This window comes from Drosophila mojavensis, unplaced genomic scaffold (genome assembly GCF_018153725.1).
Source record: "Drosophila mojavensis isolate 15081-1352.22 unplaced genomic scaffold, ASM1815372v1 contig_80, whole genome shotgun sequence".
Taxonomy (NCBI): Eukaryota; Metazoa; Arthropoda; class Insecta; order Diptera; family Drosophilidae; genus Drosophila; species Drosophila mojavensis.
The window spans coordinates 10,932,311-10,949,795 of NW_025318906.1; the positions used below are offsets into that span (position 1 = coordinate 10,932,311).

The following is a 17,485-nucleotide window of genomic DNA, read 5'->3' on the forward strand; positions in this document are numbered from 1 at the left end:
ATTATTGTTATTATTTATTATTCTTGTATTATGGGCATTACTTTAACTGCTTCTTCTTCTTATTCTTCTTCTTTATTTCTCGTAGCTCAATTAGAGCCCAGTTCTTGTTGTTGTTCTTTGGAATTTGGAGCAAAAAGTCATTGAAGCATTGCGATCTCATCGAAAATCAAAATTATTATTATAGATCAGCCAGTATTACTTTGAAGTCTGATGGCTGATGCGTGTAAATATGCCATTTTGTATTAATTAAAAAACTATATTTGGCTTGATCGCGACACAGAGCAGAAGAAAATGTGTTTATTATCTATAGATGAAGGAAAGAGATTATTATGGAGCACATTTTGAGAGAGATCTATTGAACATGAGCTATTTAAAGCCATCATATCAAGAAATGGTTTCATTAATAAAGCAATCTATGAAATAATGCCTTTTTATTGACTCCAATCTATGATATATTATTGAGAAAAATCTATTTAAATAAACCATTTTGAGAATATTATTTTGTAGTATTTTCTTTTTTATATCAAATAATCTGTAATAATAAGGAAAGTTTTTAAAAAATCTAGCGTTATAGAAAGCGCATTTCTTGGAGCTAGTGAACAAATTTTTATAGATATCCCTAATAACATTTATGCTACTATTAACATATATATAGTAGAATTATTTATCATTTATATTTCTAATATCCCCAATCTCTAACAATAGTTAGGTTTAGAAATATTTAGATACTATTAGCACATATATATTATATAATATATAGTACATTTATTATCCAATTTCTCTTCTACAGATTTACATCAAATATAGTTGCCTTACATAATCCAACTACTTAAAATTTGTGGTATTCCAGTTAATTTAGCTGGCACTCCTTAAGGCATCTGACATATGACTAAAAACTGACCCAAGAAGCATTTTTGCAGTTTCTGTAACACAACAACAACAACAACAACAATGAGCGCCTTGAGGGCGTGTCTGTTGGCTGTCATAAACAGCAAAACTTATGACATTGGAAGCATTATGAAGCGCTTGGCAGTCAAAATGGAATTCCAAAAAATAAAATACAGAAATGAAAAGAAAAATTAAAATTAAAATTGCAGTTGGCAGCAGAAACCGCAAAGGTGACCAACGGCCAGACCGAGTGGACGAGCGGACGAGCGGACGACGGTCAAGTGGTGCGTGCTTGGGGCCAATGTAGCGAGAGAATGAGATACGGAGCAGAGATGGCTTGGGATGGGCTCAGCTGGGCTGGGCACGGGCATGGGCATAAGCCAAGAGACAAGAGCTTTGTATATAGATATAGGTAGGTAGATTGTGGAGCAGCCACAAATAAATCAAAGCAGGCTGAAAGCCGCACCCGCTGCTGTACAAGTTTTGTTTTTGCTTTTGTTTTTTTTTTTCGGTTCAAGTCAAAGTCCAAGTCGTGTTCACATTTTAATGCTCAAACCAAACCCCACCCCCAACCTCCCCCCACCGTACGCATTAAGAAAATTGTGCATAAACAGAAATTGATTAAGCGGCAAATATGGTGACAAAGTGTTTAAAACATTTTTTATTTTATTTTTCACCCTCTCCTTCTTCTTCTTCTTCTTCTTGTTCATTTCATATATATTTTAACGATACAAAATTGCCAGACACAGCGTTTCGAGTTCTAGGCCCAAATACGGTAATGACACGTATAAACGCAATATCGAATGGTGACCAAGGGGGCTGGTGGGGTGGGGGAGTTTCGTGTGGGGCAGCAGCAGTTCAGCTAGCCAGAGAAGTTGTGCATATGTTTTGCAAGCTCCACAGCAGATGAGTCATTCGCACTAACAACACAAACAAATCTACGTTACGCTTGAAATGCAGCCCAACTACTCTATAAAAAGAAAAAACAGCAGCAAGCGAGAGTGTGCTCGACTAGCAAATACCCCCGACTACTTTCTGTTTAGACTTTAATAGACTGCCTAGACTTCTTTATATGGCATCGTCTGCGCTTTATAGTAGAAACATATTCTGTCATTTCAATATACAATCTAACATAAAATTCCCATTTATGGGCATAAAAGCAATATTTAGTTAGATGATACATATAATATATAAATACTGCTCAAATATACTATTCATAAATTTCTCTTTTATCTTAACATATACATATATCTCTAATATATTTCGATATATATCACTTCAATTCCTGCTCAAACAATATACCCTCCTTTTCACCCATCTATCACTTTAGGGTATGCAAAATACCGTAGCCAAAACAAACAAAAACTCAGTCGAAAAGGAAACCAGTTTTCAGTTTCAGATTAGGAATATGCAAAACACTCTTTTTATATATGCTTGAGCATATATAGCATATATACATATGTATATATACCTAGATACTATTTAAAACTTGGCTTGGCCATCTATTGTATAGAATGAATCACTATGTTTTACCGCTGCTATTGTAGGGGCGGGACGGTGCTGACGTCAAGGCCTAAAGTCGACCAACTTAAGAGAATCTCTCATGGATTTCTGCAGTCACGCAGTTCGCAGAAAGTTTCAACTCTTGGTCGGCTTTGCTGATATCTTATCAAGGTATTTTCTGGGTACGTTCGTTTGTTTGCTTTCTTCTTCTTTGCATTTTTAATTTATTTTGTTTATTTGCTGTAGTCGGGAATTTTTATTTCGATAAAGCACAAAAATTGCGATATAAAAAAATCGCAAAAAAAAAAAAAAAAAAAAAAAAACTGGGCAAATGTTTATGAAGCGCAGCAGATTATGCAGTTATAATATATATGTATATAAATGAATACATAGCGTCAGATATAAAGCCTCTTATCTTAGTCACTTACCACCCAACATATTTCTATAGGCACTGTCCGTTATTGCAAATACATGCGGAGGCACTTCGTGTCGCTTTATGCCCTTATACCGCTCCATTATCTTTTCGGTATAGATTGGCAATTTCTTGTAGGGATTGACCACAACGCAGAAAAGACCGGAATATGTCTGAAGAAGAATAAAAAGAATAATGTATAAGTATTAGTTTGGTTTAGTAAAAATGCTAGATTCGAATCTTGAATAGTTGAAATTTTAATAGCACAGTTATACCTCCCCAAGTATATCCAGAATTTAAAAAACCTCATCTCAATATAAGAGCTAAGTCACATTTGTAAATTACGTGGATAGAAAAACGTTCAAGTCTGTCATTCCTATATGAAAATCTCAAAGAAAGGCGATAACTTGATAACATGCTAATAACATAATAATAACAGACATCAAAACCAAATTCATATGAAATATAACAAATGACTGAATTTATTTAATTAATCCATCATTTACATATCTGCGACATAATTTAGATATGTGACGACTTCTGTATGCATTAATATATTACAATTTTAAAGCCAGCTTTATAAATTCCTATTCTAAATATTAAAGTTTTTAAAACTTGAAGCATGCTACAAATTAGGCAACAACAACAACAACGACAACAGCTCGCTGGATGCTCAGTGGCCTAGTTAATGTTGCCCAAAGAAACACACACACGGCCACAGCGCAACCAACACACACACACACACACACACACACACATTCACAGTCTTAAAAGTTGGATAGTCCATAAAAAGCAAACGCATATATCTGTATCTAAGGTTATGTATCTATATCTGTATCTGTATCCGAAACTGTATCAGTATCTAGCTGGCGGCAAAGCCCACATAACTATATACAGATATACATACATATACATAAATATATAGCCGATATGTCTATGTACATAACTGGACTGCGTGGGCACTAAGTATGCGACTCTTGAATGATTTTCAGTTATTAAACAAACATTAAATGCAAAAGCTGAATAGCCAAAAGCCCAAATTCGAATTCGAATTCGAATTCAAATTCAAATTCAAATGCTGCCCACACACAAAACTAATCAAAAGAGAAATTGAAAGTTGTGAATTGTAAGATATTTGGGTGCCAAAATAAAAAAAAAAATTCAGCAAATTTTGATGAAATTGCTTAAAAAAGAGTCCAAATGACTCAGGGAGATGGGGAGAGAGACAGTGAGGAAGAGGGGTGGTAGGTGGGCAACAGCTTGTAACTTCATTTCGGCATATGGCAAGAAAATCACGTCTTGACAATCAACCAAGAGACAACACACAACCTTGCCGGAGACAACCAAAAATGGCAGCTCAAAAACTTTGCGTTGCTCATTTTTGGCAAACGTTTTAGAAGTGACGACCATGACGAGACCCGCTTCGCATCTGCGCAGCTCTGCTGATTCATTTGACTCACACACACACACACACACACACACTTACATTCGAGTCATTGTCCTGGTTCGGCTTAGAGTTAAGCGAGCTGAATGATCTGCTTGACCCAGCTCCCTTTCTTCAATCCAATCAGTTAAGCAGCCGGCCGGCATTTAAACGCTTGCCCAAATATGGTCAAAAACTCGTTCGAGTGTGAAACGTGGCGACAACAAAATATAAATTTGCGCATAATAATAAGTCAATATTATTAAGTGCCATGCCTGATGAAATTTATGCAAATCCCCAAAACAACAACAACAACAACAAAGACAAATGCAATTAAATTAAAAAACATATATTTAACGACCTTTAAGCTATCCTGTAAAACTGTTATGCTAAGCTGATCTTTTATGATCAATTCAGCTCGCACGTGTTTGAGCATAAAACTTAATCAAATCAATCATTGATGTCTTTAAGACTATCAAACTACATTGGATTGGAATTCCCTGATTTGCATCACCTTCTCGTATTGAGTTACAAATTCCAACTCAAATTCCAGTTTGAACTGCAATATTTATCCGAACGTGATTGCTAATGCTAATCGGAATATTAATCGTATGTACATTATTTCCAATTCTAATTTATATGTAATATGATATTAAGGCTGAAATTCAATTCCAATTAGTAACATTTTAAAACTGTATTTATACTGCTCCCATTTCTCTCCGTTGTATTTCAGTTTAACTTTACTTCCAATTAGCATTCAAATCAATCGTCAGTCCGAATCCCATTCGTTCTATATTTCCAATTCGAACCTAAATTCCAGTTCCTAATTGAATTCCAATAGCATCCCCTATTCAAACATAAGCTCCATGCTATAAAAGTCCTATACCAATTCCAATTCGAATTCCAGTTCTTATTTCAATTTTCATTCCAACGCCCACACATTCCCATTTCAAACAGAACTTTTTGCAAATCGAAGCCCAATTATCTCCACAGTCCAACACACCCTTTAGCCACAAATTAACTATAGGGTATATGCACACAAATCTTAGAACAATCGTAATTGATATGAGCGCCATCGCTGCTCCGCTGAATGAACGTGTCACGCTTTTCAATTAGGCCGCGCTTTTCGAGCTTTAAGCGCGAGCTTTTTATTTGCTGTTCATTGGAATTTGCGTGCGGTGCGGCTGAGAAAATATGTATGTAGATAAATCACAGTCAATTGACGTCCAGCGAAAATATTATTTATATTTCAGCTGCAATATGCAACGTGTTGCAAGCAATTACGTTAGCAAATGCTAAAAGCAAAATGTTAAATGCAAAATGTCGGCGCTTTTCATGTTAATTACGTGTTAATGCCCCGCTCCCCTCCCCGCCCACACACGAAGCAAACGGTACACGCAGCAAGCAAAGCTCTCGAGCTGCCAATAATTGTCAAGCAAAATTTTTATTATATATATACATATAGTTATATATAGTATATGTGAAATAATTTATATGCCGCAACGTGGCCACAATTCGCATGCATCATAAATAAATAAATATGAATATATATATACAGATACAGATATAGCCAAAGATCTGTCGGAATTTGTTGCACATGTAAATCTAGCCAAAAGCAAATTAAGTGTCATCAGGGCCACAAGAAGACAAGAGCGAGAGAATGAGAAAGAGAAAGAGAGGTGGGGAGGAGAGGAATGCTCAATATGTGAATGGCTTAAATGCTTGCGACGGTCTGCTCGCTATGAAATTTCAATTAGTGCATAACTCAAAGATAGTTAAAGGCAAATACAGTTGTCGTTGTAGCTTAGCTTTTCAGCTAACTAGGAGGAGGGGAGATTGGGAGACACCCATGGGGGTCAATGAGACAACGTCAAGTTTATTTATATTTAGATGGCAACGCATCTGCTGACAGCTATACAAACATGAAATGTTCAATTTTTGTTTGTCGCAATTTGTTTATTCATTAATTCAGCTGGGTAAATTGCATGAAATTTGCTAAATGAAGAGATCAAATCGAAGTACGTCGCAGCCAATTGGATTTGCAAGCGGGCGCGTCCAATTGGACAGCCAGCGAGAGGGTTGAACGGTGCACTGGGCTGTGGACTGTGGGCTGTGGGCGGTGGGCGGCGGGTAGTGGGTTGTGCATTGCGTTACCCGACAACATTTTGACGCCCATTCGCTTGGACATTCATGTCAAACAAATTGCCAGTCGCCATATTTGTTGCTAGGTGTTGACATTACATTTGCATATGTGAGTATGCGTATGTGTGTGAACGTGTCTCTCTTTCTCTCTCTGTGTGTGTACGCAGTTTTGTGACATTTATTAATTATCAACATGTAGCCAGCCAGGCAGCAGCTGCTACACAAATTAATTTAATTGCAATTTTAAAATCAAATTAAATGTCAACAAATTATAATAATTATGCCGTTAATAAAAATGAATACAAATAAAAGCTCACTATAAGTAGTGCGCGCGTCAGCAACATTTTCTGCCAAGCAACACGCAATTTATGTGAAACAGGTCAAAGTGGGTGAGAGACAGAGAGTGAGAGAGACCTAGAGAGAGTGCGGGAACAGTGTAAATAAAATGCGTGGTGCGCTTGTGTGAGTGTATAGCTGACAGCGCAGCAGCAGCAGCTACAATCTAAAACGCGTGCGTCGGCGTCGTGTGCGCTGAAGCGTGGCAGCACGGCAGCGCCAGCAGTAGCACCAGCACCAACAGCAGCAGCAACAACTACAACGGCAATGTGTATAAACAAATTCAAAGCAGTGTACGCCCACATCAAAAACCCAACGTCGGCCGCATTTGAAAAGGCCGAAAACGGTTTGCGCATTTAATTAGACTCCACAACAACCACAACAGCAATCAAAAATGTAATGCTAAGCAGCAGGCACATAAAATGTTTATGTAAAAACAGCGCCGCATAATTTGTTAGCAGCAGCCAAAGAACGAAGTGAGAGAGTGAGAGAGATAGGAGAGAGCGTGCGCACCCAGCACCATTATAAGCATAGCTTAAAAGCTCAACAGATGCTGGCAACATGTTGCCAGCTCTCTTAGATTGAAACTCAATTTGCAGTTGTTTATTTTATTGGGTTAATGAGACAGACTGCGGCTGCTGGAGCAGTTGGTTAATAAATTCCCAATTTGTTGCTCATTTCGTTTTCGTTTATTTATGTGTCAGCATCAATTTCTATTAATTGAAATTGTAATTGCAGCTGCAGCGGCAGAGGCAGACGCAACAGCTACCCATTGATTTATATTTAAGCCGAATTTATGGGCTGCAGACGTGGAATTCGTTATCTACGTTAAACAACAATTTAGATATGCACAAATGCGAACACATACATGTATATGTATATATGTATATACATATATTTTGTTGTTTAAATTACTTAACGTTTTTGGCATAACAATTAGCGGCGGATGTGTTGGCTTTTTAAAAGGCATCACAGACATGTCAACTGCTGCTCCTTCTACTCCTTCTTCTTCTTCTTTAACATTGTTTTTAGACATTGACAAATGCAGTGGAAACATCACAAACGGCAATTGATGATTCGATATTTGTTTACTCTTATACACACATACGTATGATGTATGCGTATACCTGTATAAGTAAATCTCTTTGCCTCTCTCTCTCTGCTTGTATGTGTGTGTGACAAATATTTGCCGCGCTTTTAAACAAATATGCAGAGAATGAAAACTCCACGGCTTGCGCAAAGGGTTTCAACTGTCAACATTTCCACAAAACTCTAAATCACCCGAAGCAGCTAGCCAGGGCGGCTTAAAGCTTACTAGAAGTAGCAGTCGTGCAAACGACTATAACATAACATAACATTCTCTTTCTCTCTCTCTCTCTCTGCTAATGCAGCTCTGCTGCTACTGTTAACTCATTTACTGCTAAAATTTTGGCATAGCATCAATTGCTGTCTCTCTCTCCCTTTTATTCTCTTTTCTATTTGAGTCTGCCAAAATAAACAATGCAATCTCTTTATTCCATTTTTACAGTTACCCATTGATTAGTCATTTACTATTCGCGCAACCCACGCATCGAATGAATGAGAAAAAAAAAAACTATTGCTCAATGTTTATCTAAAGTTCGCGTCATCATCCGTCACATTGCCAGCAGCTGTGGCAGCTTTCAAGCAATCCCCTCTCTAATGGCATCTATTTGCTTTGGGCATGGGTCTATACAAATGTCTGTATGTATTGGGTATTTAGCTGGGGCATATTGATACTTACATAGATCAAGCCAGAGTAATATCTGTCTTTGATGTTGTGCAACACGGACGCCTCATTGAGGCACGTCAGCTCGGCCATATCCTCGACTTTGTCGAACTTTGGCGGATTCATCTTCTGTATGTCATCGCGTAGGATCATGACACGCTTGCCGGTCTCGGCCAATTCCACCTCCACCTCGTCGCCATGTTCGCGCTTAATACTGGCGGCAACGAAGCCCTGCAAAAATAAGAAACGAAAAGAAACAGAAAAAGAAATCAGAAATTGAATTCAAATTCATTGCGAATTAGTCACTCACTGTGTGAGTGTGTGTGTGTGTGTGTGTGTATGTGAGTCACACGTGTGAGAGTTAATTAACCGTTATTTATTACATATACAATATCGAAAATATATTCCAGGAAATAATACAAATGCAAATTCAGCAAAAAATTTGTAATGAAAACAAAGCAGCAAATGCAGAAGAAGAAGAAGAAGCAACAGCAATTACAGTTAAAGCTCCTGGCTGGGCTGTCTGCATATGCATATGAAAACAATGCACACGCCTTGTAACACTACTGTTGCTGGTTCTTCTTCTTTCGTTTGCTTCTTATGCTTGTTTTTGTATTCTTTTGACTCTAATTGAGTGAACTTGCATGTGTGTGTGTGTGTGTGTGTGTAAGTGTGACTGTGAGTGCATCTCTTGACAGAGCGCTGCATGAGTCAAGCGCCAAGCGCATCAACAACAACAACAACAGTGGCAGCCACAACAGAAACAAAAAGGAAATGCAGACGATAAAACTGACGCCCGTTCAAGTGCCGTTGCAGACACAACAGCAGCGGCAACAGCACCAGCAGAGACAAAACAGCCAACGGGAAGGCAGCGACAGCAGCTGCTACCCCGCTGCCAGCGCCGCAGCAGCAGCAGAAGACAAACAGAAGCTGCGCCAACGACAGCAACAGCAACAGCGACGCCTTTGTCTGCCCTTTTTCTGTTGTCTGTCTGTTGTCTAACTGCTGTCTGCCTATTGGCAAGTTCAAGGCTCTCGCCCTCTCTCTCTCTCACGAATAACATGAATATGTTATCTAGAGCTAAGTAGATTTTCTAATTTATAGTCTATTTAATTACGCATTTTAATTAGCACTAATTGAGCGTGTTGACAACTTATTCAATTTAGTGCGACTGTGGGCTGAGCGATATTAATCTATAAATGCGTTAACTAGAAAAATAACATTGAAAAATAGATTGATAAATGATCACTTTTATAGATAAGAATATTTCAAGTTATAGAAAATAAAAATTGTATATGAAAATATTGCATTTTAAATATTTACATATCAAAATTTTTGCTTTGTAAATTCGAACGTGATTATTTTTCAAGCGGAAACGGATGTTGTTCATATATGTTATATTTTATAGCATTATATCATATCTATTTACATTATTTATGAGGCTTATCCAGCGAATTTGCTGCACTTTATCGCAAGCTATAAAACTAACTCAACTGGAACCAAAAAGTATATAAAATATATATGTATATATATCATAATATTCTCGCATCTTTAAGTATGAACTAATGTTGCAGAAATTAAGAGTTTTTCTTAGGAATACCATTAATAAAACGCAATGCTTTTTTCCCAAATTAGAATTCAATGATGAATCACAAGAATGAAAACCAGAAGTAGAAAATTAAAACGTAAAACAAACAAATTCCACTTTGCGGCCATACGGAATAGCATAATATATGATTCCTAATTCCAGTTCCAGAGGCTCATTAAAAGGGTGGAAGAAAAAACAGAAGTGCAATGAAATGCATTAACGACCAACAAGTCAAGCAACTGCAACTGCAACAACAACAACAACAACAACAAACAGAGGCAGGTCTCTGATCGTTAAGTTAAATACGTGCAGCACGCCCCAACGATCCGAAATGTTCCACAATTCCACAGTTCTACATTTCCATTCTTGTCTTGTTTAGAGATAAACATGATCTGTGTATGCGTGCGTGCGTGCGTGTGTGTGTGTGTGTGTGTGCTTGTATCCATTATCTTTGCGCTTTTCCGGCACAAGCGATAAACAGAAATTGAATGAAAACAACAGAAATCATTGCGTGTTCCTCAAGAGAAATAAGTGCGTAATGTGTTTAAATATATTATATATTAAATAACTCGTGTATCAAAAGGTAAGCAAAGGTGATTCAGTGTTGTATAATGTCATAAAAGAAATGAGCTGTGAAGTGCCCCGTTAACTCATGTAGTAAACACGCGCTAAGAACATCTTGGATGAACAATTTTCAGAGATAGACTGAAAATAAATTATAGTTCTATTTAATAAACAAAATTAGTAAATTATCGCATTGATTTTGTATAACAATTTCAATTTTCCTGCAGTCTTCACTGTACAGCACGCTTAAAAAAACTATATATGGAAATATTTTTTTATTTTTATTTATTTAAATTATTTTTTTTACTTAAAAACAAAAGAAATGATTTGCTGAAGTATGCGCAGGCCGCCAATGAGATCATCAATCAGCTGTGCCCCCTCTTTCTCTCCCACATACACACACACACACAAGCATAAACACTCCCTATCTCTCTCTCTCTCTCTCTCTCCCTCTTTGGCAGAAAGTTTGTAGATTGTTATCTACATACACGACACATTCCAAGCAATCAGCGAATCACAACGAAGCGCAAAGAAGACAACAACAAAAACAAATGCAAAGAAAACAAATCAAAGCCAAAGATACAAATTGTAAATGAATAAATATGCATTCATTTATGTGCGGGAGTTTTGTAATTTAAAATATTGGAACTACAAACGATTTGGCAGCAAGCAGAAATTATATATGAACAAAATATCTGGGAAAAAACCTTGAACTTGAGATATTCTGACATAAGAGCAAAATAAACAAATAATGAACTCAGTGATGCCCAAATATATGTACAGAAATATATGCACAACCTATTGAATAATACGAACTTTATTTTCACTTCACTTCACATTTTTTTTTTTTTTTTTTTTTGTGCGAGCTTTGCGAAGTATATATCATCGAATTTATGTTATCTTTGGCATAATAAAGAGTAAATACCCTTACAGAGTTGATAACATATTGATTACCCCAATTAATGAGGTAATATGAACAAATTGTGTGGGAATAACCAAGCATTTATATACAACATAAATACCTTATTTCTTTGCTTTCCAATGAGACTTTTCTAACAGTTATCGATATATAGATAAATTTATACTGAAAGTCTATACATCTACTCTTTCCTAAACAAATACAAAGATATGAATTTTATTAACCATAAGATTCCAATATTCCCGCCCAAGCCGCTTTGTGTATTCAAAACGTTCCCATGCAGCAGCATTCCAATCATTCAATATAGTCTATGCACCTCTCGCTCGCACCCACAAGACGTTGCGGCTCACTGAACGCTGCTTACGAAGATCGTGGGCTCGAGTTCTCTTCTGTATAGAGAAGCAGAGTTCACGCTGACCGGCCATAATAATTTGTTATTTGCCTCTCTTTCAGTATTTTCGTATTTTAAATTTGTTGTATTTCTTTTCTTTGCGTTTAATCGATCAACGCATATGCATGGCATATATACACACATACATACATACAGATAAACATAATACACACATATGTGTATATCTGTGTGTGTGTGTAATTGAGAGAGATATGAGAGCCGCAGGTTCGTTGACCGTAAACCGGACGAGAGCCGAATCTTGAAAGCTTCGGCTACGTTTTGTCATTAGCGGTAAAGAAGAGACATTTGTAACATAAATATAAAGGGAAAAACAAAAACAAAAACCAAACTAAATGAAAATAAAGAAATAAAGAGAAAAACCCGACAACGTTTCTTGTGGCTTTTCAATTTTTTTGTAAACAACTCTTAAATACTTATCAACTAATGTGTGTGTGTGTGCACGTGTGTGGGTGTAATTGTAAATTCATGTGTGTGAGAGTGTCATGTTATTGAGCTTCTCTCTCTCTCTCTCTCTCTCTCGCTCTCACTCTGCTCAGCTACATAGCTTGTGTTGCGGTTTGAGATGTTAACAACAATTTGTGGTAGGAGCAACTGAAGCTCATTTCAAAGACCATCAATAACCAAGTTTTTTTTTGTTTAGTTATTAACTACAATAACAACTTGGTCGAACCTGAAATCGTTTGCTTAGTCTTTTAACTAGCAATAACTGTATATCTAGCGAATATCGTATGCGGAATATCGAATATTGAATACACTTGCAAATTTGTAGAGTATAAGTGAATAATGTATGTATAAATATATCTAGCTATTAGATATATGTAAATATTGTATACATGTATGTATCTGCTTTGAGTAGAAATAACGATATATCTAGCGAATATTATACATATATGAAATATCGAATATTAAATACATTTGCAAATAATGATTAAATATGTCAACTATATATTTATCCATACCTATATAAAAGTTATTAGTCTCATGTCTTCTTCAGCTCTATGAGGTGTGTGGAGCAAACGACCTGTAGACCTCATTAACTTCTTCAACAACTTGTGCACACGCACAATGCGGCCCATTGTTCAATTATTTACATAGAAACGCAAATACAAACACACACACATACACACATATGAGTATAAATATTTTTAAGATATTTAGTATTTTCTTTACATTGCGCAAAGTTTGCACAGTTGTTGGGCAGGCAAAAAACAGAAAAAAAAAGAAAGAAGAAAATGAGTGCACAAAATGTGTTGACACAATTCCGAATACCCTTTTGCCATGGAACAAAAAAAAAAAAAAAAAAAACTGTAACTGTATTCAGCAAAGCAGCTGTATTTGTATGTGTTGGGCATTCCAGCAGCGCAACAGTTTGTGCCATATGCAAATTTCTTACATTATCTGTCCAACTGTCTCGCCGTCTGTCGCTGTCTCTGTCACTCTGCCACTCTGCCTGACAATCGTCTGTCGCAAAGTCGTGCCGTTTTCTTCCACACTCCCTCCCGCAGTTCTACTCTTTACTCTCTTTCTCTCTCTCTCTCTCTCTCTCTCTCTCTCTGTCTCTTACTTGTATTTTCTTTTATTTTTGCTGCTGTCTGTTTTATGTCTTTATCTGTGTGTGCGCTTGAAATTCCTTTGGGCCAAAGCAAATGACTTTTTAAGTAAATGCGTAATTACAAAAAAATGCGACAAGTTGTTGCTTTTGCTATTATAATAATTAAATACCCTATAGCAGAGAATTATCAAAAAATAACTAATATTTTAATATATCTGCTAATTTATTCATAATCAAAATAAAATGTAGAGCACAAAAACCAACACATATTACATCAATTTCTAACTTTTACAGGGTATCTCCTAGCACTCTCTTAGCTTTTTTGGCACATTCATAAGTGAGTAGCACCTTTGCTACTCAATTCCCCGTAAGTTATTTCAGTGCCCATTGTTAGGAACGACAGTTTTATCTCTAGGCCCAAAGTCTGGGGCATTGTATACATCTATATAAACATATGCGAATATATAATATAATATATATTCTTTTAGGCAGCAGGTTGAATGACATCTGAATTTGGTTAAGTTATCTGTGAATGGGCCAACTTTGCTACCAACAATATTTTCCAAACATCAACAAATGAAACATCGTTGCGTGTCATCGTTATCGTTATCGTTATCAAACACAAAAGCAAATACTATAAATTATTGCATTCAATGCATAATAAAAGTGTTTTTGTTTTTTTTTTTTTTTTTTTTTGCTTTCGTTATCACGACTTTCTGCTTCCTCTTCCTCCCCATCTTCGCTCGGTCGCTCGCTCTGTCTATCGCTCGAATGACTCACGCTTGCAAATTGGAAATATTGACAAATTGGAAACTGAGCCACTAGCTGTTATATTAATACGGTCAACAGTCGCCATTTGCAAATTACCTCTCCTGGATGTCTATATCACAGTTTTTGTTGTAGTAGTGATTCAAACCGAGAAATACTCAAAATGAAAAACCCACAATCATATCTTTTGTATGCGGATGTTTATTCAATTTTACGGACATCAAATTCAAAGAAGTTAACCCACTGTATGATTCATGCGACGATGAGTGTGCAGCCAAAAAGGCGATAACTGCACGAAAAGAGCGAGACGGCAATACTCAGTTAGTCAGTCAGTGGAGTTGGGAGTTTAACATGATTTCCAGTTCCAGTTTCAGTTACGATTCCTATCGTCAGCTGTGGAGTTGTAGATAGGCCTAGCCTGTCCCCCGCCCTTAATCGGCTTAAATATACTTTCAATAAAATATGAAGAAAATAACAGAGAAAAAACCGACAAACATGCCGCAACCGAAATACCCTTACATTAATGTTTAACATTAGCAGTTAAACTAATTATAAGACACAACTAGAATGCAAATATAAGAGTCCAATTTTCTGATTCTTCTTACTCTTCTTCGTTTTCATAAATTCACTTTGGCATTGCCAACTGCTTTGACAAAGTTCACAATAGCCTTTGCAAGTGTATTAAGATAACATTTACAAAGAACAGCAACAGCAACAACAATAACAATAACAGAAAACTGGTCAAACTCGCGCCCAGCAACAATGCCGAAGCAGCAGCAGAACAGAGCGCGGCCAACGCCTGCGCAACGCAACGAGGCGCTCTACAGGTTTTTCAGGTCGTTTGGCGACGCCAGCGACGACTTCTGCGCGGCCGGGTGAAAGCCCGAGACGGGAGAGTGCAAGGAGCATGACAGCACCCAAGAAACAGTAAAACAATATAAAAAAACAACAGAATGCGAGTACGTAAACAAATGAGAAAATCGTGGAATGTGTTCCAGTGTTGGTAAACACACATGAATAGAATAATCCTTTAAAAATTCAGAATTTCTACTGCATTTCTTACCTGATTCTCGTGGGGCACCCAAACAAGACGTTTCTGTGTCCATTCGGCTTGTGTGGCCGGATCGTTGAATTGATTGCGCTCCACCGAGAGATATTTCAGCTCGGGGTCGTTGCGATCAACTTCTTCTGACATGTTTGTTTTCTTTTTTTATTATACTTTCTGCGTTTTTATATTCGTTATTTATCGTTTTGTCGTTGATTCTATCTGGTTTGGTTTTGTATGCAGTTGCTGATTTTTAAATATTTTTCTGTTGATTTGGCGAAAAAGATTAAATGCACATTAATATTAAAATAACTTTTTAGCACATGTCACACATACAGACACACACACACACACAAACAAGCACACACACACGCATTGTAAACAAACATACACACTCAGCTAGCTTCAAACGGCAAGATACAATTTTTGCGGCACATTTTTATCTGCAAGAAACGTTCGCTGTTTTTCTCTCTTTTTATCTAAGAAATGCGGCAACGAAAGGCAGACGGCGAGAACGGCAACAGCAGCAGCAGCAGCAGCCGCAGAACATAGTTTCAAAAGGGAACCGACAAGAAACAAATATGGCCATACATTTTCTTAAGCCAGCGGTTGCTCTCACTCTCACTCTGGCTCTCTCTCTCTATCTCTCGATGTTACTCTCAATCGCCGCAGCAGACATTCAAACATCGTAGATGAGCAGCGCGGACAGCGTTCAGCGGAAAATAGCATTACGTAGCTGTTTGGCAACTAAAGTAACCAGTTTGCATTTTTGAAGCCGCAACATTTGCCTTGATTTTCGGTTATGGTTACTCTAATTGCGGAGCAGGTACGTCAGCAAAATGCGACTGCTGCTGCTGCTGCCGCTGCTGATGCCGCGGCCATCGTTCCTTCTTTTTGTGTTGCTTGTTCTGCACACACTCACGCATACTCATGCACACTCTCTCATACACGCACACACGAAGCGCAGTTTTCATTTCGTTTTTTATTTTTATTCTCTTATGAATTGGTTAATATTTTTTTTTGCATATATATTTGTGATTCCGTTTCACTGTGTCAGCACTGCATTTGAACAAAATCAACGCAATTCGCACTCAATGCACATATTTCATTTCATTTGTTTCAACAAGCGGCTGCGACACCGACGACAGCAGCGGCAGCAGCAGAGTTTGCGGCGTCAACGGCGTCTGCTGGCCGGCGACTTTTTGGGCGTTGAAATTATTTTACATGCATTAATTTTATAGATTTGCTTGGCTAGTCAGGCTTTACGTGCACTTCGATGTTGCTCGGTTGCAATTTGATTTCTTAATAAGCGCCGATTATACGGTTTTTATTTGTTTTAAGCGACAGCTGCACTTCTTAAATTTTAACACCAACACACACTATTATACAAATCGTGAACGCACCCAAAACGCGTCTTTCTCGTTCGCTGCTACCAGCACGAATGTACGATGATTGGTAACAGAGACACGGCAGAGCTAAAGCTAAGCATTTCGCTGGACTGTTATTAACAGTGTGTATACATTTTGTCTTGCAAATAATCTCTTTACTTAGTGAAATTAATTTGAAAATTTGTAATTACAATTCATTTTATGGAACATGTTGAATGTTTGTGGAAACACACAATGAATAATAGAAAACTAATCTGAACGTCAGCATCATTGACAGCAAACGGCGACTGCATTTGAATTTAACAGCTGTTAACTGAGCTGAGAAATTGTTTACAGAGCAATTACAGATTTAAATTTAACTTTATCGATAAGTGTGTGGGAAATTGTTTGAAATTTTAATATTACCTGCTTAAATTTTGTTTTTAACCGCACCGAACTTCTTTGTCTTAAAACTAGAAAACTATGCTAAATAAAAAGAAATATTCGATAAATATTTTGACAATTTATCGGCTGTCAACAGCCAATTGCACAACTTGGTTACAAATGTTGCTAAGCTAGCTGTTATGTTAAACTCAAAAAGCACTGTAAATCCAATCGTAAGCAAACAAATGGGATATTAAGTATTCGTTGCCGATAGAAATATATTATTTAACGTTATATAACTTTAATCTAGATATATATTAAGAAAAATATCTACAGAAATATGTTATATTCAAAATGGCATATTAAATTTTTTTAAACGAAGATCGATATAACGTTTTAGGGTGGCCCTAATTTGTAGCGTTGCCGCCACATCGG

At 37.0% G+C, this 17,485-nt stretch overlaps 1 protein-coding gene across 5 annotated transcripts in view; it reads right to left on the reverse strand.

Annotated features, from left to right (window-relative positions):
• Window positions 1–16,795, reverse strand: part of LOC6579451 (myosin heavy chain, non-muscle) — a 32,403-nt gene extending 15,608 nt beyond the window's left edge. For all 5 annotated transcript variants that reach the window (XM_044010667.1, XM_015163684.3, XM_015163685.3 and 2 more), the window contains exons 1-4: window positions 16,703–16,795; window positions 15,318–15,564; window positions 8,467–8,682; window positions 2,820–2,976 (exon numbers count right to left, since the gene is read on the reverse strand). In XM_044010667.1, coding sequence (XP_043866602.1) covers window positions 2,820–2,976; window positions 8,467–8,682; window positions 15,318–15,449 — 505 coding nt within the window. In that variant the 5' untranslated portion in view covers window positions 15,450–15,564; window positions 16,703–16,795. The remainder of the gene's footprint in view (window positions 1–2,819; window positions 2,977–8,466; window positions 8,683–15,317; window positions 15,565–16,702) is intronic.
• Between the last annotated feature and the right edge of the window lie 690 nt (window positions 16,796–17,485).